The 23,096-nt window shown below is 44.8% G+C and overlaps 1 protein-coding gene across 1 annotated transcript; it reads left to right on the forward strand.

Moving 5' to 3' along the window:
* The first annotated feature begins 3,734 nt into the window (after positions 1 to 3,734).
* Positions 3,735 to 23,096, forward strand: PPIC (peptidylprolyl isomerase C). The gene is made up of 5 exons (XM_073654935.1): positions 3,735 to 3,952; positions 8,006 to 8,119; positions 17,088 to 17,181; positions 21,698 to 21,882; positions 22,886 to 23,096. The coding sequence occupies exons 1-5, from the start codon at positions 3,860 to 3,862 to the stop codon at positions 23,018 to 23,020; spliced, it is 621 nt and encodes a 206-aa protein (XP_073511036.1). The 5' UTR covers positions 3,735 to 3,859; the 3' UTR covers positions 23,021 to 23,096.

Raw genomic sequence — 23,096 nt, forward strand, 5'->3', positions numbered from 1 at the left:
TAGCAGGGTTTCTGAGTGAAGCAGGGGAGGGGTTCGATTTACTAATAGAAGAAGGGCCAGGGTTGGGAGAAATATCTCCTGCAACTAGGAGGAGGATAGAAAGAGTGTGTGTAAGGACGGTGTATGTGAGTGCATGCAGCAGACAGAATATAAATGATACAAATACATACGGTGCTTATTTGTTCCAATGCAAATGTTGTGCAAGTAGTTTTCTTTGAATGTCTTATCTGTCTCCTGCCCTGTCTAACTGCCATAATTAACTGCTACAGGGACTTTGATACATGGACTTAGATAGCATGGACATAAATGCCCACCCCACATAAATGCCTCCCCAACGCTGTGTCTCAATATATAGACAGGTTACTCTTAGATCTATGGCTGCGTGCCCACGATGCGTTTTTCAAGCGTTTTTGCTGCTGAATTTCCGCAGCGGAAACGCTTTTAAAACGCTTGGTAATACGTGCCCCATGGTCCCCAATGACAATCCTCATGTTCTGTACACATGCTGCGGATTTTTCCGCAGTGGATATTCTGTGCGGAAAAATCTGCATGTAAAAACGCTTCAAAAACGCGTGCAAAATCTGCATGCGTTTTTACTGGCAAAGATTTGCAGAAGTGCTGCGGAAATTTTCTGCTTCAATTCTGCATCGTGGTCACATAGCCTATCACTAAATTAGCTCATTAACAATCAATCAACTAACTTAAGACAGCAGGAGGTTATAAATGCACAGAGAAATAAACAAGCTTGCAGAGCACCATGGATCATAAACTAAGGAAAACATCAGGGTACAAATTCAGAAAGTTCAGAAGGATAGATAAGATATATACCAATAATTCAGACTTGCAGAGATGAGAATGCAGGCTTAAAGGGATGAGTGCAGTATATACCAATAATTCAGACTTGAATTTTGTTCTTCATTTTTTTTATATATATATTTTTACAATTTTTAAAAACTTTTTTTTTACTTTTTTACCTTGTCCCAGGAAGGGACATCAATTTTACCTGCCTCGATCACTGATCTAATACTCTGCAATGCTTTACCACAAATGTAAAGTGCGAGTGCTCAAAAATAACCAGTGCTCATATAAATGGTTTGATCTCAGCCACAGATGTTGGTGAGACGTATCTACTCAAGCTAACAAGTGGACAGGAGTGATGGATGAGCACTGGATGACCCTGTCCTTACAAGGGCAAGTGTGGCACTGCCACGAAAAATACCCCAAGGTGACCCTCCCTACGCGTTTCCTCCTCAGTACTGAGGATTTTTCAGGGGAGCATCTGACAGCACCAAAAAAGTGAGTGTGTGTATGGGGGGAGAAGACGAGGGGGCCTGCAGTGGCAGGGGAACCCCATGTAGGTTTGAGGGTGCTGCAAAGCCTTGCGCAAAAAATCTGGTCCTGACAAAATGTCGTTCAGACCAGGGCCGGCGTCAGCACCCGGGCAAGTGTCGGGGCCTTGAGCAGGCGGGGGGGCCACTCACCGTGGGGCACCCCGGCGTGCTATGGGACCCATGAGAGGTGCGGTGCCGGTGCCAGCGCTTGCGCCCCCCCCTGCTTGCTCAGGGTCCCAGCAACCGGCACTATACTTACCTCTCCCCGTGCCTCTGCATCAGCTCCAGTCTCTTCTGCGGCTGCTGCACTGTGACGTCTCAGGTCAGAGGGCGCGGTGACGTCTTTACACCGTGCTCTCTCCTGAGCCGTCACAGCGCAGAGCGGGAAGACGCTGGCGACGCTGAGGAGTCCAGAGCAGTGTCAGCAGGTGAAATGTGAGGTGAGTATTTGATTTTTTTTTTTTTATATATATGTATGGAGGCATGGGGCATTGTATGGGGGGGGTGGGTGATGACATCCTGCATGGGGCATTATATGGGGGGGTGATGACATCCTGCATGGGGCATTATATGGGGGGGGAGGTGACATCCTGCAAGGGGCATTATATGGGGGGAGAGGTGACATGCTGCATGGGGCATTAAATGGGGGGACAGGTGATATCCTGCATGGGGCATTATATGGCGGGGTGATGACATCCTGCATGGGGCATTATATAGAGGGTGTGATGAGATCCTGCGTGGGGCATTATATGAGGGGGGAGATCACATCCTGCACGGGGCATTATATGGGTATATGGGGGGGTGACATCCTGCATGTGGCATTATATGGGGGGGTGGCATCCTGCATGGGGCATTATATTGGGGGGGGTGACATCGTGCATGGGGCATTATATGGGGGGGAGTGGTGACATCCTGCATGGGGCATTATATTGGGGGAGAGGTGACATCCTGCATGGGGCATTATATGGAGGTCCAGGGGGGAGTGACATCCTGCATGGGGCACTATATGGGGGGATAGATGACATCCTGCATGGGGCATTATATGGGGGGGGAGTGACATCCTGCATGGGGCATTTTATGGGGGGGGAGTAGCATCCTGCATGGGGCATTATATGGGGGGGAAGTGACATCCTGCATGGGGCATTATGTGGGGGCACAGCCTGCATGGGGCATTATGTGGGCGCTAGTATTCTGTATGGAGAGTTATATGGGGGCCAGTATTCTGTATGGAGCATTATATGGGGACCAGTATCCTGCATGGAGCGTTATAAGGGGGCCAGTATCCTGTATGGAGAGTTATATGGGGGCCAGTATCCTCTATGGAGTGTTATATGGGGGCCAGTATCCTGTATGGAGCGTTATATGGGGTCCATTATTCTGTATGGAGCAATATATGGGGCCCATAATACTGTATTAAGGACTATGGGGGGTCATTATTCTATATGGAGCAATATATGGGGCCCATAATACTGTATGGAGGACTATGTGGTGCCCATAATACTGTATGGAGGACTATGTGGTGCCCATAATACTGTATGTAGGACTATACTGTCCGGTCTGCACTTTGCGCTGCGAGGATTCGCCGGTTTCTGAGCTATTGTAGAATTTACAATAGACATTGCTCATGTAATGTAAGAAGTGAAATCTTTGCATTGTACTATATATATATATTTATTTCTCTGCAGTATCTGTGCATCATGAATCGTGGTATGTGTTAAAGGGGCCCACTGAGACTCTTTCACCCAAGGCCCAAGAAAACCTGGAGCCGGCCCTGGTTCAGACACAGGAGACAGGCAGCATCCAGAGAACAGGCAGCGAGGGCAGGGGGCTGCAAGTGCATTGTCCCACCCTGAAGCATTTGCAGCTCATTTACATACTATTCCAACTCGGGATTTACCATAAATGGCAAAACAGATTCCTACAATGAAGGTTAGGATTATATCAGCGTGCATGCCCCCGTACACACACGTCATCAGTATGGGGTATAAAGTCTCATGACGGGTTCCCTTGAAATTTGGGGTCTGGTCTTGTATTTATTTAGGGGTCTGGCCTGAGGTCTGCAGTGATTGTAGGGTCTGGTCAGGCTGGAGTAGGGGCATACACCCAAAGCATGGAGAACACGGACCTGACAGACCCCATTGTAGGCCATTATGGAGGCTGTGCAGGTTATGGTGGTCGTCCGTCATGGACAGTCTTATTAGGGGTCTCAAATCTCTGTTATTTTAACAGTAATAATATTGCTCCTGTACAAAAAGCAATTGAGAGTGAAGAGAACAGAGCCTGGCGAAAATGTGACTCCCCAAAAGGAGAACCCTTCCCACTGACATCACTGGTGACAAGTAGAGTGTCCCACGGGTGGTGTTTGGGAAGTTTGTGTGTGGGGCCGTCAGCCTCCCCCTATCCAGCACCGGAGGCGGGGCAGCCCCGCGCACAGGAACGAGACCCCCTCCCCCCTCTTGCTGACGTTGCCGGCTGGGAGCGGAGCACAGGGCGCTGACATCTGGCCAGCTGTGGCCGGGGACGGGAGGATGTACCGGGCGCTGCTCCTGCTCTGCTGCACCCTCCACACCGTACCGGGGGCTGAGTGTTACAAGAAGAGGGGTCCGGTGGTCACACACAAGGTAATGACCGGCTGGACTCTGCATGGGGGGCACCGCCTGGTGGCAGGAGGAGGGCACATGCCCGGCACTGGTGGCAGGAGGAGGGCACATACCCGGCACTGGGGGCAGGAGGAGGGCACATACCCGGCACTGGGGGCAGGGGGAGGGCACATACCCGGCACTGGGGGCAGGGGGAGGGCACATACCCGGCACTGGGGGCAGGGGGAGGGCACATACCCGGCACTGGGGGCAGGAGGAGGGCACATGCCCGGCACTAGTGGCAGGGGGAGGGCACATACCCGGCACTGGGGGCAGGAGGAGGGCACATACCCGGCACTGGGGGCAGGGGGAGGGCACATACCCGGCACTGGGGGCAGGGGGAGGGCACATACCCGGCACTGGGGGCAGGAGGAGGGCACATGCCCGGCACTAGTGGCAGGGGGAGGGCACATACCCGGCACTGGGGGCAGGAGGAGGGCACATACCCGGCACTGGGGGCAGGAGGAGGGCACATACCCGGCACTGGGGGCAGGAGGAGGGCACATACCCGACACTGGGGGCGGGAGGAGGGCACATACCCGGCACTGGGGGCAGGAGGAGGGCACATACCCGGCACTGGGGGCAGGAGGAGGGCACATACCCGGCACTGGGGGCAGGGGGAGGGCACATACCCGGCACTGGGGGCAGGGGGAGGGCACATACCCGGCACTGGGGGCAGGAGGAGGGCACATGCCCGGTACTAGTGGCAGGGGGAGGGCACATGCCCGGCACTGGGTGCAGGAGGAGGGCACATGCCCGGCACTGGTGGCAGGGGGAGGGCACATGCCCGGCACTGGTGGCAGGGGGAGGGCACATGCCCGGCACTGGGGGCAGGAGGAGGGCACATACCTGGCACTGGGGGCAGGAGGAGGGCACATACCCGCCACTGGAGGCAGGAGGAGGGCACATGCCCGGCACTGGGGGCAGGAGGAGGGCACATGCCCGGCACTGGGGGCAGGAGGAGGGCACATACCCGGCACTGAGGGCTGGAGGAGGGCACTTACCCAGCACTGGGGGCAGGGGGAGGGTACATACCCGGCACTGGGGGCAGGGGGAGGGCACATACCCGGCACTGGGGGCAGGAGGAGGGCACATACCGGGCACTGGGGGCAGGAGGAGGGCACATGCCCGGCACTGGGGGCAGGAGGAGGGCACATACCGGGCACTGGGGGCAGGAGGAGGGCACATGCCCGGCACTGGGGGCAGGAGGAGGGCACATGCCCGGCACTGGGGGCTGGAGGAGGGCACATACCTGGCACTGGGGGCAGGGGGAGGGCACATACACGGCACTGGGGGCAGGAGGAGGGCACATACCCGGCACTGGGGGCAGGAGGAGGGCACATGCCTGGCACTGGGGGCAGGAGGAGGGCACATGCCTGGCACTGGGGGCAGGAGGAGGGCCCATACCCGGCACTGGGGGCAGGAGGAGGGCACATACCCGGCACTGGTGGCAGGAGGAGGGCACATACCCCGCACTGGGGGCAGTAGGAGGGCACATACTTGGCACTGGGGGGCAGGGGGAGGGCACATACCCGGCACTGGGGGCAGGAGGAGTGCACATACCTGGCACTGGGGGCAGGAGGAGGGCACATGTCCGGCACTGGGGGCAGGAGGAGGGCACATGCCTGGCACTGGGGGCAGGAGGAGGGCACATACCCGACACTGGGGGCAGGAGGAGGGCACATACCCGGCACTGGGGGCAGGAGGAGGGCACATACCCAGCACTGGGGCCAGGAGGAGGGCACATAACCGGCATTGGGGGCAGGAAAAGGGCACATACCTGGCACTGGGGCAAGGAGCAGGGCACATTTGGCACTGGGGGCAGGAGGAGGGCACCTTTGGCACTGGGGGCACCATCTCTGCCTTCATCACACAACTTGTTCCAGGAGCCCAACTTCATTACATAGAAACGATGGTACAGAGTCTACTGCTCCCTCCATGATCAATGCAGCACTGCGGGCACTGCCTGGTATTGGGGAACTGTAGTGTAAGCGATTGTCCTGGCAAAGTTCTAAAGAATCTGTACATTCCATGCTGAGGAATCCTATAATAACCCTGCTATATATATATATATACTGTACAGACCAAAAGTTTGGACACACCTTCTCATTTAAATATTTTTCTGGATTTTCATGACTATGAAAATTGTATATTCACACTGAAGGCGTCAAAGCTATGAATTACCACATGTGGAATTATATACTTAACAAAAAAGTGTGAAACAACTGAAAATATGTCTTATATTCTAGGTTCTTCAAAGTAGCCACCTTTTGCTTTGATGACTGCTTTGCACACTCTTGGCATTCTCTTGATGAGCTTCAAGAGGTAGTCACCGGAAATGGTTTTCACTTCACAGGTGTGCCCTGTCAGGTTTAATAAGTGGGATTTCTTAAGTATATAATTCCACATGTGTTAATTCATAGTTTTGATGCCTTCAGTGTGAATGTACAATTTTCATAGTCATGAAAATACAGAAAAATCTTTAAATGAGAAGGTGTGTCCAAACTTTTGGTCTGTACTGTATGTCACATACATGTGATGTATTACAATGCCGCAGTACATCGTGTAGCTGTGATGTCATCAGCCATGGTGACAGTTTATTGATTGGTCACATGATTGAAGTGAATGGCCTTAGGTCTAGTGTGGCACTATATTTAAGAAAACACACCCACAATTATAGCTCATCCTGAACGACCCCTTTAAAAATTGGAATTTTTGTTGCAATAGTTTTGTCTGGGTTGTGGGTTCCTCAACCCCATTGACAGTCATTAGATGCAACATTACAAACTTCATGCCACACAATCATGGTGACTTTATAGACTAAGGGCTCGTGCACCTGGCCCAATTTTTGGGCCGAGTGCAAACCAACAAAACATCGGATCGCACTGGGAGCAATGTTAGTCTATGGGGCCACGCACATGTCCAATTTTTTCCCCGGACTGAGTCCATCTGAGGACAAAATTTCAACATGCCTGAGTTTGATCTGATAATCAACGAGTCTGTGGAAAACATTGGGCTGCTCTCGGATGACATTTGAGTGCAGTCCGATGTTCATGGACTGACAGAATGAAGATGGAGAATTTTTTTTCCCATCTTCTCCTCATTCGATAAAATCGGATCAAACTCTGATCAGAGTGTGATTAGCATAATCGGCCCGATTCTCTCGGATGAGAGAGAATACTCTGGTGTGACTCCAGCCTCAGACCGAGTATATACTGACATGCAGGAAACTTTTTTCAAACATTTCTATAACTGAACAGTCATTTCATTCATCTAAGCGACTGTTCACATTGCCTTTGGCTGCTTTCTCAGGTCTCCATCTTAATAACTAAAAAACGGAATTCAGATGGAATTCAATGTGAACAGCCCTTAAAAGTGGAGTTGCTTAGGCAGCAGGTACATTTGTGCGAACCCCATTCAGATGAACGGAATGGCTGTAGAAATTTTACCAACAAACTGCATTTACTGACATATAAAATACGAGAGATGAGGTGTCTTCAGGGTAAGGATAGGGCGACATTGAGATCGTGGTGTCACATTGTATCCAGTGATTTCCCATTGGGACCTGCGATCTTCTGAATGCAACACAGAGTCGCAACTGTCCCCGATTTTCTGTTGCTGGTTGCAAGTCACATGCGACTGAAATCACAGCTCTTCAATGGTCCTAGGGCGGAAACTCGCAGACAAGTTGCACAGACGTGTCCCCGTGAGGCCCAGGCCTAGTCCTGCTGCTCTTCAGCCCCCCTCATACATCTGAGGAATCCCCTCGTCCTGGAATGTCCGTGCTCATCACGAAGACTTGAGGGTAAACTGCTAGGATTGTGAACAATGTGACCTTGAGAGTTTCGCTCATTACATACGTGGTGTCACATTCAGGTACACTGCAGGAACATGATCACACCGCTCCGCCACATTCCCCCGACAGCTGGGAAGATGTTCCCCGTCCTGCTGAGAAGTAAGACTTCACAGGCCGCTTATGTAGGTGACGTCTCCCAATCTCCAGGATCTCATATGACCCAGTGTCTTTATTTGCAGGTTTTCTTCGATATAAAGATAGGTGACAGGAATGCTGGCCGCATTATCATTGGTTTATTCGGAAAGGTCGTCCCAAAAACTGTGAAAAACTTTGTCACTTTAGCAACTGGAGAAGTAAGTATTTTTTTCCCGCTGTTCTTAGGCGATGTTCACATTTGCAGCAGAAAGTCCCTTTTTCTGTTATAGGAAAAGAAAACTATTCCATCCTGGGTCTAATTTTTCTCATGGACGGCACACAATAGACCCCAATGATTATGATAAGATCTGTCAGGTTTCCTGCATGGCGTCCGTCAATTTATCCCCCCCCCAAAAAATCAGCGCGTCGTGCTGCTCTATTTCCTTGGTAAAAATGAAGGCAACTGTGATGGAGGCTCCTAGTTCAGATTGAATCCCCCTTCCAGCCCTCCAGATATGTCCTGTTTAGTAAATATTTGCATTCCTCATAAAATAACAACTATGGGCGATGAGCTCTCTGCAATGTACCGCTCCTCTGGTATTATTCCTGAATAACAGATTGACATGGGGGTGTTCCCATTCCCCCTGTCCATACTGATTGGGCAGTGTCAGATTGTGTAGAGCGCTCACTGGGTAACATTTATTTCGTCACATGTCTCGTAGGAGTTGCATAAGATCTGTGCAGTGTTCATTTCTAGAACTATTTTTTTTTAAACTGAAAAAATGTATACAGATTATTTTGACTGTAATTATCATTTTACAGATGACAGTGACTGCAGCTGATGTCTTCATATCAGAATTATGGGCTGTAGACGTGGATCACTTATAATGATTTATTATAATTTTACAAATTTGTCCTTAAAAAATATGTCTGTCTGTGATTTTTTGATAAGCTCCACTGAAAAAATAAAAGTCACGTTCGCAACCTTACAAATAGCTCTCAGTGGTCCAAAAGAGGATGTTCTCCAGCACCAAAGGAAAGTTGTATATATACCGTATATGAGCCATGAAGATATTTTTTGGATCTGCAGTAATGTCAGTTTTTAAGTGTTTTGTAAGGTTTTTCACCCATTTTGGTGACTGGGAAAAAAATGTAAGTGAAAATGCATAAAAAATGCACAAAAAAACACGTATTTTACACATTGTTTTTTCTGCCAAGACTCTGGTGTTTGGTGCGGAGGAATCTGCTGCAGATACACAACGTGTGCACATGACCCAAGTCTTACCTAGTCCTACTTATCAGGTCATCATGGAAGCTTAATTACTGAAAATGAATGACATTTTTTTTAACTGTTGTCTTTTGTCTAAACCTGGATGCGTCCTATAGTCTGATGTGTCTTAGGCTATGTTCACACACGTGTTTTTTTTACGTCAGAAATCTGCTACAAACTTTTCTCTGGCAGGAAAACAGCTGCGTCAAAAATGCAGGTTTTGGTGCGTTTTTTGTTGCATTTTTCATGTGTTCTTGATGCGTTTTTGCAGTGTTTTTTTCACTGTCCTTCTGTCTCTATTTATGCATGTACATAAAGTTCTGTGAAAAAAAAGAATCCCATTCTATTTTTCCATCAAAAATGCTGAAAAAAATGCGTTTTTGGTGTGTTTTTTTCACCACCCATTACTTTCTATGGGTGAAAAAACACTGAAAGAAGTGACATGCTCTATTTTCCAAAAACACAACCAAGGCACAAAATACACAGCAAAAAAAACAACAACATGTGTGAACAGAGAATTCTGGCTTCTCATAGACTTTGCTGGTACTGGAAAACGCAGCTGAAAATTTGCATAAAAATCTGCAGCAAAATACGCTGCAAAACCCAACATGTGTGAACATAGCCTTATAGTCTGAAAAATACTGTATATATACAGTTATGAAACATGTTTTCAGGGGTGAATCCATTTTCTTTATCAATCCCACCCAGAAAGTTTACTATTTAATGAAGTACCCCACTCCAAGTGGTCAAATATGATTAAGGGTTTTTTTTACCCGAAATGCATAAGCACTATGTTTTTTTTAACATGTGCACATTCTGCCAGTAACTACTTGCTTTTGGTTCTGGAGAACATACCCTTTTGGATCATTCGGACTTATTTATTCAGTGCTGGTAAGCTAAGGCTGGGCTCACATCTGCTACCGAGCCTCCATCACAGATTTCGGCATGCTGTGCTATTTTTTTGGGAAGAGAAATGATGGACCTTATTACAAAGCCTCATTTAGATCTTCATATTTACATATGTGTTCTATTTTTTGTTCTTCACTGATAGAACACATAACCATTATAGTCGATGGGCACGTTCACATGTCTATATTTTTTTGGCGGACCGAGTGTCTACAAAAGAAAAACCAAAGAAACAACTGAGACCTTGTCTGCCATTCATATCAATGGGTCCATAAACAAAATAGAATGACACAAGGTGGACATTAGAGTGCTGTCTGTTTTTTACTGTTTAATAGGAGCAATTTGGATTTTTTAAGAAAGGAATAGTTTATTATTATTATTATTGTTATGTGTCACCCAGGGGGAATATAGGGGACTCGGTACCCGGGCCTTTTACCTTGTCTAGGAGGTCACGGCAATCGGCTCCCTGGCCCGTACTCTGGGTCTCTCTTTAAAAAGGGGTTTTAGTATACAGTTTGTCTCGTGATGCCACCTGTGGTTTCCGGTAATGGTTACCGGCGCTGCTGCAGACCTCCGGGGGTGATGGGATGGCAGCTGGGATGTTCTTGCTCCCCACAGGCGGACCGGGCCCCCGGGGCAGTGTAGGTGCAGATGGTGGTGATGCTGGGGCTTGTAGTGCAGGAGAGATGGCGCAGCAGGAGTAACTGACAGAGACAGGGGATTCACTTCAGTACCTTTACTGGTGCGGATGTCAGGTACAGTCCAGGGTACTCGGTAGGAAGGGTGCACTTCAGGACTTCTCCCCAGTGAGCGGGTATAAGGCCTCCTGGTCCGTGTCTCCCTCTCTCTAAGCTCCTGGCCAGCCTGCAACTGGACCTAGCTTCTGTATCGTGCTGTTCCTCTCACCTGTCGCTTGGTAGTAGGACCTTTTTCTGGCAACCACTATCCCTGGACGCCGGGGCCTTTGTGGTTCCTAGTCCTGTCAAGGGTTTAGCTTCAGGTCGACCAGGGACTTATGCCCTCCTGGTATGCCGGTGATCCCTACTGGGTATAAAGGACCCTGTAGGCGCAGACCCGGTGTCTGGTTTGTGTCTTGGGGTGAGCCTATGGTGCTCCTCTGCCCCCTCAACTCCTCTCTCCTCTCCTCTTTGCCTCCGGCCACACTCGGGGCCCTCAGAACACAGCAGCAGACGTGCAGCGTCTTCACTACTCTCAGTGGCAGCACACTCTCTAAACAACTAACTGACTGCCTGGCTCCACCCTCCATATATATATCCCTAACAGGGCTCCCTCTGGTGGTTTGAGGTGGAAGGGTGGAGGTGTTTGTTTGTAATGAGGGCCTCTTGTGGAGAAATCCATCCATGCACCCTTTTGGGTCCTGTGGTACCTGTGAACAGCAGGGTGCCACAGTTACTATTATTATTATTTTTAGAGCACCATTGATTCCATGGTGCTGTACATGAGAAGTTACATACAGGATACAAATATAAATTACAGTGAACAAGCCAACAGCGACAGACTGGTACAGAAAGGAAAGGACCCTGCCCTTGCTGGCTTACAGTCTACAGTATATAGCAACCAATCAGATTCCAGCTCTCATTATTCAGAGATTCCTTAGAGCTGAAATCTGATTGGTCGATATTTTCACATTGTACACTTTTCCCGTTTTAGTTCTGGTCTGTAAATGATGTTCCCTATGATATCCCATATAGTAGATGAACTGTGTTCCTCCACCAGTAGCTCAGTGCTCTCGGCTCTGTCCTGTAAAGAAGGCTGAATGTTACATCAATTATAGGACATGACGTGGAAACATGGTTGATGTCCATAAACATGAGTCACGGCTCCCAGCGTGCTGACAGGGTAGTGCCTGTTTACTGTATGGATAATGTCAGGAGCAGCTGGCAGCTTCGGATGTGCACAAAGCCATTTCTGTTTCTATTTAAGTGCAAGCTGCCTCCTTATAAGAAGGATATATTAATAAAACTCCAGGCTAATGTGATTTTTTTCCAAATTTGTATTGCCTAAGGCCCAATATCTGCTAATCCACTAATATCCTTAGCGGTAGGCCCTATTCACATCAGGTTTTTTCTATTCAACATATACACCAGGAAAAGCTCCGGACATACAAGTTAAATGGCATTCATCAACTTCAGTATAGACTAATGTGGGATCCATTTAACTGCTATTCAGGCACATGAGAAATAGCACTATATCTAGTCGTTACATGGCTTGTGTCCTTCATTTTTAGCCAGTGTTCCCCTCTGCAGGCTTGGTCTCTTAATCTGCAATAGACTTTGAGTTGGTGGGAAAATAGTAGCTGCTATGATCTCTGCCATACACAGCATACTCCGAAATAGGAATTACTGTTGTTCAGTCATTAGTTATCACACAGACAGAAGCAGCAGTAGCATGGAGAAAATTATACAGCTGTACTGAGCAGTGTAGATGTGAATCCAGCTCTGGGGTAAGGTAAAGGATTCCTTAAAAAGCTCAGCATGCTCTTTCTGTGTCTTCCTCTGACTGTTTTCTCACTCTGCTCACCACTTTTCTTCCCCTCTCTATAGAGTATAATAAACTATGTAATCTGACTCCTCAATGTACTGGCAGACTGTGCAGTTGACCTGTTTTGAGTGAATGACAAGTTCAGGAGGCAGGTGAGGATGAGAAGTAGCTCATGAGTGGATAATAAAGCAGATTTGTCTGCTAAAATATATTACAAAGTTTCAAATATTTACATATACTATTGATTTATGCAAACTTTGTTGAAAGCAGGGCTGTGGAGTCAGAGTCGTAGAGTCGGAGCCCATTTTGGTGGAGTCGGAGTCGGTATAAAATGGACCAACTCCAACTCCTAAAATATACAATAAATTGGGTACAGTAGTTCAATGCAGTTTGTGGGGAATATTTTTTTCATAAGAATTTGGGAAAGTTATGAAATGTCCTATAAACGTCTGTCCTATTCCTGATCTAAGAGTCTAGACTTTTTGAGATGAATCTCTGCTACAGTAAATTTATCACTCAAACATGAGCCGTGTATGAGGGAGTCGGAGTCGTGGAGTTGGAGTCGGTGTCATGGAAACTGAGGAGTCGGAGTCAGAGATTTCCACAGCCCTGGTTGAAAGTACAATAACTTTTTAAGATTGCTATGCAAGTTAGTCTAAATCTGATCCTAATGCAGGATTTCAACCAAATAATCACTGGTGAAATTCAAGAATGAATGATATTTTAACTGATTTTCATCAGATAGTCACAAGTTCACGAAGATCTTTCTAAAAGAATATTTGCAGAGGTATCAGTTCTCCTTTGCCTGCTGTCATTATCATATCTGGATAGTTTGATTGATTGTAACGTCCAGCAGGGACTAAAATGTGTTTGGCTGTGTCACCAAAACATTTGATTACCAAAAGATCAATTGTCCAACCATATACTCAATATACTGATATCCAATATGTATGGCCACCCTTATCTATCCATTTAAAACATTTGTGACCTATATACTATAATGTTATCCATTTAACAGATACTTCATAAATAGCTACCAAAAAGTTCTTGCTGTATCTGTGTAACCCCTTAAGCCATAGTTAGTTTTTTTAGATAGTTGTTCATGGCATTGGTTGTATGTTTGGTGTCATTGTCCTGCAGCAGAATAAATTTGGAGCAATCAGATGCCTCCCTGATGGTATTGCATGATGGATAAGTATCTGCCTGTATTTGTCAGCATTGAGGACACCATTAATGCTGACCAAACCCCCCACTCCATTTGCTGAAATGAAGTTCCAAACTTGCAAGGAACCTGCTTCATTGTTGCCTGCAGACACTCATCATTGTACCGCTCTCCAGTCCTCTGGCAAACAAACTGCCTTTTTTTAGTCAAATATTTTGAATTTTGACTAATTACACCAGAGCACCTGCTGATATTTTTCTGCACCCCAGTTCCTATGTTTTCTTGCATATTTGAGTCGCTTCACCTTGTTTCTATGTCAGAGGTATGTCTTTTTGGCTACAATTCTTTCATGAAGACCACTTCTTGCCAGACTGCTTTGAACAGTAGATGGGTGTAGCGCTGTCCCACTGTTTGCTGCCAGTTCTGAGCTGATGGCTCCGCTGGACATTTTCCAATTTGGAAGGGAAATAAGCATGATGTGTCTTTCATCTGCTGAATTGCTTTCTTGGTCAACCACTGCTTCTATGGTTATTAACGTTGCCCATTCCTTGGTGCTTCTTCAAAAGAGCTTGAATTGCAAATCGCGAAAACCCGACAGTCTGCTTTGAGATCTTTCCTTGGAGAGACCTTGCTGATGCAGTATAATTACCTTGTGTATTATTGCTGTTGTCAATCTTACCATGGTGTATGACCTGTGACATGAAACTGTCTTCTGCAACCTCACCTTTGTAGCCAGGGCTGTGGAGTCGGAGTTGTGGAGTTGGTGTCCATTTTGGTGGAGTCAGAGTCGGTATAAAATGGACCGACTCCTAAAATATATAATACATTGGGTACAGGATGTGCTGTAAATGTATTCATAAGAATTTGAGAAAGTTATGAAGTGTCCTATAAATGTCTGTTCTGTTCCTGATCTAAGGATCTGGGCTTTTAGTTGAGATGAATCGGTGCTGCACTTTATGTACATGCTTGGTAGTTAGGCAGAGCTGTGGAGTCGGAGTTTGTGGTTTGGCTTACCGACTCCACAGCTCTGTTTGTAGCAGAATTTAGCAGTCCCTCATCCAGTTTTAAACCCCCTACACAGCTGTTTCTGTTTCAGTTAATGACTGTTTCAACCTACATATGAAAATGATCATTATCATCTGTTTAGTATAATTGGTTGCTCATACTCCTGACTATAATTATACAAAATCCGTGACTTTGTACAAGTGTACCTAGAAGAATTTATGCTGTTTTGAAAGCAAAGGGTGATTACAGCAAATATTGATTTGATTTAGATTTGACTTTTTCCATTTTGTTCACTGATAAAAGTAAACTAATAACACTTCTATTTTTGAATGTATCCTTGCTTTACAGTATTTTCAGTATGAGTTAATTTCTATATATATAAAAATGATGTCTGTTCTTTATGCATGGCCAAACAACTAGACCAATCTGCCCCAAATTTGGCATATAGGTAAATCGGGCACTTTGGAAGATTTTACACTCCGTTTCAGACCACTTGGAGCAACCGTTCTCAAAATATTAATTAAACAATGGAACACAAACGCAAATATAATTTACGGCCAAACTGCTCTAAACTGCCACAAATTTGCCACATAGGTAAATCAAGCAGTTTGGAAGGTTTCATACTAGATCTCAGTTCTCTAAGACCTACTTGCCAAAAGACATAATACAAAAGTGATCTCGACATATTTGCCAAAAAACATAACACAAAAGCAAATATTAATTTACGGCCAAACGACTGGGACCAATCTCCCCTAAATTTGGCAAATAGATAAATAAGGCACTTAGGAAGGTTTAAACCAGGTTTGTTTCAGCTCTCTCGGAGATACTGTTCTCGAGATATTCACCAAAAAACCAGAACACGAAAGCAGAAATTAATTTACAGCCAAACGACTGGACCACCTGGGTTTCAGTTCTCTTGGACCTACCGTTCTCTAGATATTCACCAAAAACTGAAAAACAAAAGCAAATATAAATTTACAGCCAAACACTGGGATTAATCTGCACCAAAATTGCGTACAGGTAAATCAGCCAATTCCATAGGTTTTAAACTGGGTTCCAGCTCTCTAGAACCAACCGTTCTCGAGATATTCAACGGAATAAGAAAACGGAACGCCAACACAATTATCGGTAGCAAACATAGTTCTTAACCACACACAAACAACAAACAGGTAAAACAAATGCACCTATACGAAGCTGGGTAATTCTACTAGTCTATTATTTTGATAGAATATACTTTTAAGGACATGGCAATTTCAAGTATGCTTTTTTTTTAAATTTCTTTAAGATTGTGAAAAGGGGTTGAAACTTTTATGGTTTTTAAGTATTTTTTACACATTGTTTCAGTCCTCCTTAGAGGCTTGAACCTGTTGATTTCTTGTAGTATATACTGCAGTACTGTATATTGCAATAAATAGTAAAAATTAACAATCGCTATATTATTATTATTATAGTGCCATTTATTCCATGGCACTTTACATGTAAAAGGGTTACACATAATAAAACACAAGTACAATAATCTTGAACAAAACGAGTCAGCAACTGGTACAGGTGGAGCGACGACCCTGCCTGCGAGGGCTCACAATCTACAAGGGATGGGTGAGGATATAGTAGGTGAGGGTAGAGCTGGTCGTGCAGCGGCTGCGCTTCATAGGAACATTAACATGGGACCACAAGATGACATTACAAGGGATCCAAACCATTTAAATTCTGCTGTCAGAGATTGACAGCAACATCTATATGGTTAAACAGCAGCAATCAGAACTAGCTCCAGTTGCTGCTTTTACAGGCAGGTGCCGGCTGTATAACTTTTGAGCCCGATCCATATATCTGCATCCAATCTGTCATCTCATTCAAATGTCCATTTTGTACATTTGTATTCTATCCATTATAGTCTATGATTTCTTCACATATCCGTGTTTTATTGCAGACCATGCGTCCACAACAAAAATCACGGAGACATGTCCATTTTTTATTGGCGTCATTGGATTGAATTTACCCATACAAGTCTATGCGTCCATGGAAATCACGGACAGTACACAGATGGCCTCAGTGTAGAATCTGAATGCTGTCCGTGATTAACATTGCAAAGATAGAAGCTTTAATACTGACCAAACACTGATGATAAAACCTGACATACTGACCAAACACTACGAAAATCGGACCAAAAACACTGCTGAAAATAAGACCGTTTTATACATACGTCGAAACTTATGGAAATCTGAATTAGGCCTATTTGTGGAGCCCTATGGCTCCGGGTGCAAGCTAAAGCGTGATGTGAACAGGTCTATAGAGAACATTGATGACATTACTATTCATTTGTTTCTCTGTTTCTTCATTTCAGAAAGGTTATGGCTATAAAGGCACCAAGTTCCACAGAGTCATCAAAGACTTTATGATCCAGGGAGGAGATTTCACAGCCGGAGATGGCACTGGAGGTACAGATTTACATCTCTTTTCATGACTTATTAAAGTACACATATCAGGAGTAGAAACGAGTGGATCGCTCTGTGCAATCCCGGTCCGGCTCAGTGTGCTCTAGTCATGGACAGGAGCTGCCTGAATTTTCAGGTACCCCGTGCCGTGTTTGATTCGCTGGCCTGGCAAGACGTCGTTTTTAGACCAAACCGGTATTTAAGGGTGAAGGCCCGGGTTCTTTTTGAATCTGCCTGAGTAGCTTGCGCTACCCCTGAGGAAGCCAGAACCTAATGGCGTAACGCGTAGGGTTATGCACTGTTGACATCCCCCTTTTTCTCCACTGTGACCTTACATGATTGGTATACTTTATCTATTTACTTATTCTCCCCTTCCCACTATGACCTATTGGGTACTGTCCGCTTTAGGGAGAACATAGACATATCTTCTTTCCTCCTGTTCAAATTATCTATTTATTCTATATCTTTATAATGTATAATTTATTTGGAGGATACATTTTAGCCATATGTCTACATTATTAGAATTATTTATTCTATACCATATCGGTGGTGCATTTTTTGATATATGAATTTAGGTGTATTCAGTACTTTTTGGATATATGCTAAAACCTTTTTAAGGGGTCATCTTTGTCCAGATGTTTGTTTTTCTGTTTTATATGTCCTTTTAACTATGTTTTTTAACAAGTGGTGTTGTATGTCCTGACTATAATAAAATTTACACTATGTTTTCAATACACTGCCTCTATACTTGATTATTCATTACGCTTGGTGCCTATTCTCCCTCCACTTCCTTTCTTTCTACCGAGGCCTGTAATTGACATCATAGGAAGACCTCAACTATGAGAGACAAAATGAGAAAACAAATCCTGAAAATCACATTGTCTGATTTGGAAAGAAATTTTTTTCAAATTTTGGTGGAAAATAAGTATTTGGTCAATTACAAACAAGCAAAATTTCTGGCTCTCACAGACCTGTAACTTCTTCTTTAAGAGACTCCTCTGTCCTCCACTCATTACCTGTAGTACTGTCACCTGTTTGAACTTGTTATCAGTATAAAAGACACCTGTCCGCAACCTCAAACAGTCACACTCCAAACTCGACTATGGTGAAAACTGTCAAAAGAGCTGTTGAAGGACACCAGAAACAAAATTGTAGCCCTGCACCAGGCTGGGAAGACTGAATCTGCAATATGCAAGCAGCTTGGTGTGAAGAAATCAACTGTGGGAGCAATAATTAGAAAATGGAAGAATACAAGACCACTGATAACCTCCCTCGATCTTGGGCTCCACACAAGATCTCACCCCGTGGGGTCAAAATGATCTCAAGAGCGGTGAGCAAAAATCCCAGAACTACATGGGGGGACCTAGTGAATGACCTGCTGAGACCTGGGACCAGGGTTACACAGGCTACCATCAGTAACACACTAGGCCGCAAGGGACTCAGATGCTGCAGTGCCAGACGTGTCCCCCAGCTTAAGCCATTACATGTCCAGGCTCATCTGAAGTTTGCTAGAGAGCATTTGGATGATCCAGAAGAGTATTGGGAAAATGTCATATGGTCAGATGAAACCACAGTAGAACTGTTTGGTAGAAACACAACTCGTTGTGTTTGGAGGAGAAAGAATGCCAAGTTGCATCCAAAGAACACCATACCTACTGTGAAGCATGGGGGTGGCAACATCATGCTTTGGGACTGTTTCTCTGCCAAGGGACCAGGACGACTGATCCGTGTACATGAAAGAATGAATGGGGCCATGTATCGTGAGATTTTGAGTGCAAACCTCCTTCCATCAGCAATGGCTATGAAGATGAAATGTGGCTGGGTTTTTCAGCATGACAATGATCCCAAGCACCCCGCCAGGGCAACGAAGGAGTGGCTTTGTAAGGAGTGGCAGTCTCCAGATCTAAACCCTATAGAAAACCTTTGGAGGGAGTTGAAAGTCCGTGTTGCCCAGCGACAGCCCCAAAACATCACTGCTCTAGAGGAGATCTGCATGGAGGAATGGGCCAACATACCAGCAACAGTGTGTGCCAACCTTGTGAAGACTTACAGAAAACGTTTGACCTCTGTTATTGCCAACAAAGGATATATAACAAAGTATTGAGATGAACTTTTGTAATTGACCAAATACTTATTTTCCACCAAAATTTGAAAAAAAATTCTTCCCAAATCAGACAATGTGATGTTCAGGATTTTTTTTCTCATTTTGTCTCTCTTAGTTGAGGTCTACCTATGAAGTCAGTTAAAGGCCTCTCTCATCTTTTTAAGTGGGAGAACTTGCACAATTGGTGGCTGACTAAATACTTTTTTCCCCACTGTACATGGCTTTGCTATTATGTCAGCACATTAAACCCAACAGGCCCACAGGCACTGTGATACTGTACGGGGCCTCCATAAGGCATTGTATTCACTCATACACGCAATGCTGACAGTGGAAAAACCTCAGTAACTGCATATGGTGGAGCAGCTTGTCATGTTTATTTTTTTACCTTAAGGAATCTTGAAAATATACCTGCATGTTCCTCTGTTGGAAACAGACGAGGACACTTAGAATCCTGTTGCTGCAGTTATTATGGATCAGTTCTCAGATCTAGTATATGGCCGTATGTATGATGCCCAAAGTGGTTGTCACATCTAGAAAGCACCCAGTGCTGAATAAGCTCCTACTGTAAGTTCACCTAAAGAAATCATTTAGCATTGCCCTCTGCCAACTGTGTGTTTGTAATAAGTCCTCCAGAGTAAGGGTTGTGGCAGCTGCCAGCTCATAGGGCATATGGGCATTAATAATGTAGAAAGTGTAATTATATTAATATACAGTTATATGAAAAAGTTTGGGCACCCCTATTAATCTTAAGCTTAATGTTGTATAAAAATTGGTGTTTTTGCAACAGATATTTCAGTTTGATATATGTAATAACTGTTGGACACAGTAATGTTTCTGCCTTGAAATGAGGTTTATTGTACTAACAGAAAATGTGCAATCTGCATTCAAACAAAATTTGACAGGTGCATAAGTATGGGCACCCTTATCATTTTCTTGTTTTAAATACTCCTACCTACTTTTTACTGACGTACTAAAGCACTTTTTTTGGTTTTGTAACCTCATTGAGCTTTGAACTTCATAGCCAGGTGTATGCAATCATGAGAAAAGATACTTAAAGTGGCCACTTGCAAGTTGTTCTCCTGTTTGAATCTCCTCTGAAGAGTGGCATCATGGGCTCCTCAAAACAACTGTCAAATGATCTGAAAGCAAAGATTATTCAACATAGTTGTTCAGGGGAAGGATACAAAAAGCTGTCTCAGAGATTTAACCTGTCAGTTTCCACTGTGAGGAACATAGTAAGGAAATGGAAGAACACATGGACAGTTCTTGTTAAGGCCAGAAGTGGCAGGCCAAGAAAAACATCAGAAAGGCAGAGAAGAAGAATGGTGAGATCAGTCAAGGACAATCCTCAGACCACCTCCAGAGAGCTGCAGCATCAACTTGCTGCAGATGGTGTCACTGTGCATCGGTCAACTATACAACGCACTTTGCACAAGGAGAAGCTGTATGGGAGAGTGATGCGAAAGAAGCCGTTTCTGCAAGCACACCACAAACAGAGTCGGCTGAGGTATGCAAAAGCACATTTGGAGAAGCCAATTTCTTTTTGGAAGAAGGTCCTGTGGACTGATGAAACCAAGATTGAGTTGTTTGGTCATACAAAAAGGCATTATGCATGGCGGCAAAAAAACACAGCATTCCAAGAAAAACACTTGCTACCCACAGTAAAATTTGGTGGAGGTTCCATCATGCTTTGGGGCTGTGTGGCCAATGCCGGCACCGGGAATCTTGTTAAAGTTGAGGGGCGCATGGATTCCACTCAGTATCAGCAGATTCTTGACAATAATGTTCAAGAATCAGTGATATAGTTGAAGTTACGCAGGGGATGGATCTTTCTGCAAGACAATGATCCAAAACACCGCTCCAAATCTACTCAGGCATTCATGCAGAGGAACAATTACAATGTTCTGGAATGGCCATCCCAGTCCCCAGACCTGAATATCATTGAACATCTGTGGGATCATTTGAAGAGGGCTGTCCATGCTCGGCGACCATCAAACTTAACAGAACTGGAATTGTTTTGTAAAGAGGAATGGTCAAAAATACCTTCATCCATGATCCAGGAACTCATTAAAAGCTACAGGAAGCGACTAGAGGCTGTTATTTTTGCAAAAGGAGGATCTACTAAATATTAATGTCACTTTTCTGGTGAGGTGCCCATACTTATGCACCTGTCAAATTTTGTTTTCTGTTAGTACAATAAACCTCATTTCAAGGAAGAAACATTGCTGTGTCCAACAGTTATTACATATATCAAACTGAAATAGCTGTTGCAAAAACACCAATTTTTATAAAACATTAAGCTTAAGATTAATAGGGATGCCCAAACTTTTTCATATAACTGTATATGTTATGTTCCATCGTTCTAAGGCCCAATATTTTTAGGATCTTCTAGCGGTGATCATGATCTTGTTGCAGGAAGAAGCATCTATGGAGATGAGTTTCCAGACGAGAACTTTAAGCTGAAGCATTACGGTATTGGGTGGGTGAGCATGGCAAATGCTGGGCCAGATACAAATGGATCTCAGTTCTTCATTTCCACAACGCGACCCTTATGGCTGAATGGAAAGCACGTTGTCTTTGGCAAAGTTTTAGATGGCATGGTAAGGAATACTTCTGCACTCTTCTGTCTTGCAAAACTCATTAAGGTAATATTCACCTGGTGGATATTGTGTGTGCAAAACTTCATATTTGTCGTAGAATGGGCAGCAGAAATCACACACTGACCCTCGAATTTCCAGTTTGAACTGCACAAGTCTGCACTCGTATTAGCTTTTTACAATATAGGCTGCTCGTCTTAGTTTCTGTTCTGAAATCTATGGCTTTATAAACACCAATGCAGATTAACATGTTACAGCATATCATAACATTTTTTGCTGCAGTAAAGGCTATAAAAATTTTTTTTTTACAAAAACGCAACTAAGACTAGGTGCACACTGCGTCTGTGCAAATAGGCTACAGCATAGACAGGGAGCTATTCCCGAGGAATACTCTAACACTGCCATTGGTGACCATTATATCCAGTTTGGGGCCTAAAGTGTGTTCTTTTGGCCTCCATCTAAACGCAATGTGATTGAATGCTTGTTTAATTGTATAGAAAAGTGCATCAGACTATACTTTCCTATACACTGCAAAGAAACGCTTCCTCACAGTGGGTCCTTATGGTGGACGGATGCCTCTGCATCCTTCCTGGCTGTGCCTGCAGTCGGGTGCATGTCTCCATTCAATAGGCCACTCAGTGTACGTTGCTCCATTTTTATTGGGTTCATTTTTTGAATTTGCAAATATGCACAATTGTCTGAATGTATCAGAAGGATGCCTTCATCTCAGCATAATGAGACTAATAAAGTAGGCTGACAGATCTCTATAAGGCTTCATTTTAGTGATACCACTTGTTTTTTACATTTTGTATATTAAATCTTTGTATAAAATGAATAAATTTACTTAGCGAAAACTACAGCAATAGTGGCTGTGTATGTACTTGTACATTTACTTACAGTCTAGAATTCTGTTTAATGCTGGGGAATAGGCTGTCAGGGTTTTACCAGAGTCCACTACTTGCTGTCATTAACCTGGCACTGCCACCTTTCTTCTTTTGTCTACCAGGCTGTGGTACATGGCATAGAGCTCCAGCAGACAGATGAGAGAGATCGCCCTTTACAAGACTGTTACATTGCGGAGAGTGGGCAAATCACAGTGAAGGAACCATTTGTGGTTGAAGTGGAAGATTGGAAAGATTAGACGTCTAGAAAAACAGGGAAACTTTTCATACTATTTTTGTAAAGCATTAATAATAAATGTAAATATGTTTATCAAA

This window comes from Phyllobates terribilis, unplaced genomic scaffold (assembly GCF_046119375.1).
Source record: "Phyllobates terribilis strain yellow unplaced genomic scaffold, ASM4611937v1 Scaffold_1__5_contigs__length_1240528914, whole genome shotgun sequence".
Taxonomy (NCBI): domain Eukaryota; kingdom Metazoa; phylum Chordata; class Amphibia; order Anura; family Dendrobatidae; genus Phyllobates; species Phyllobates terribilis.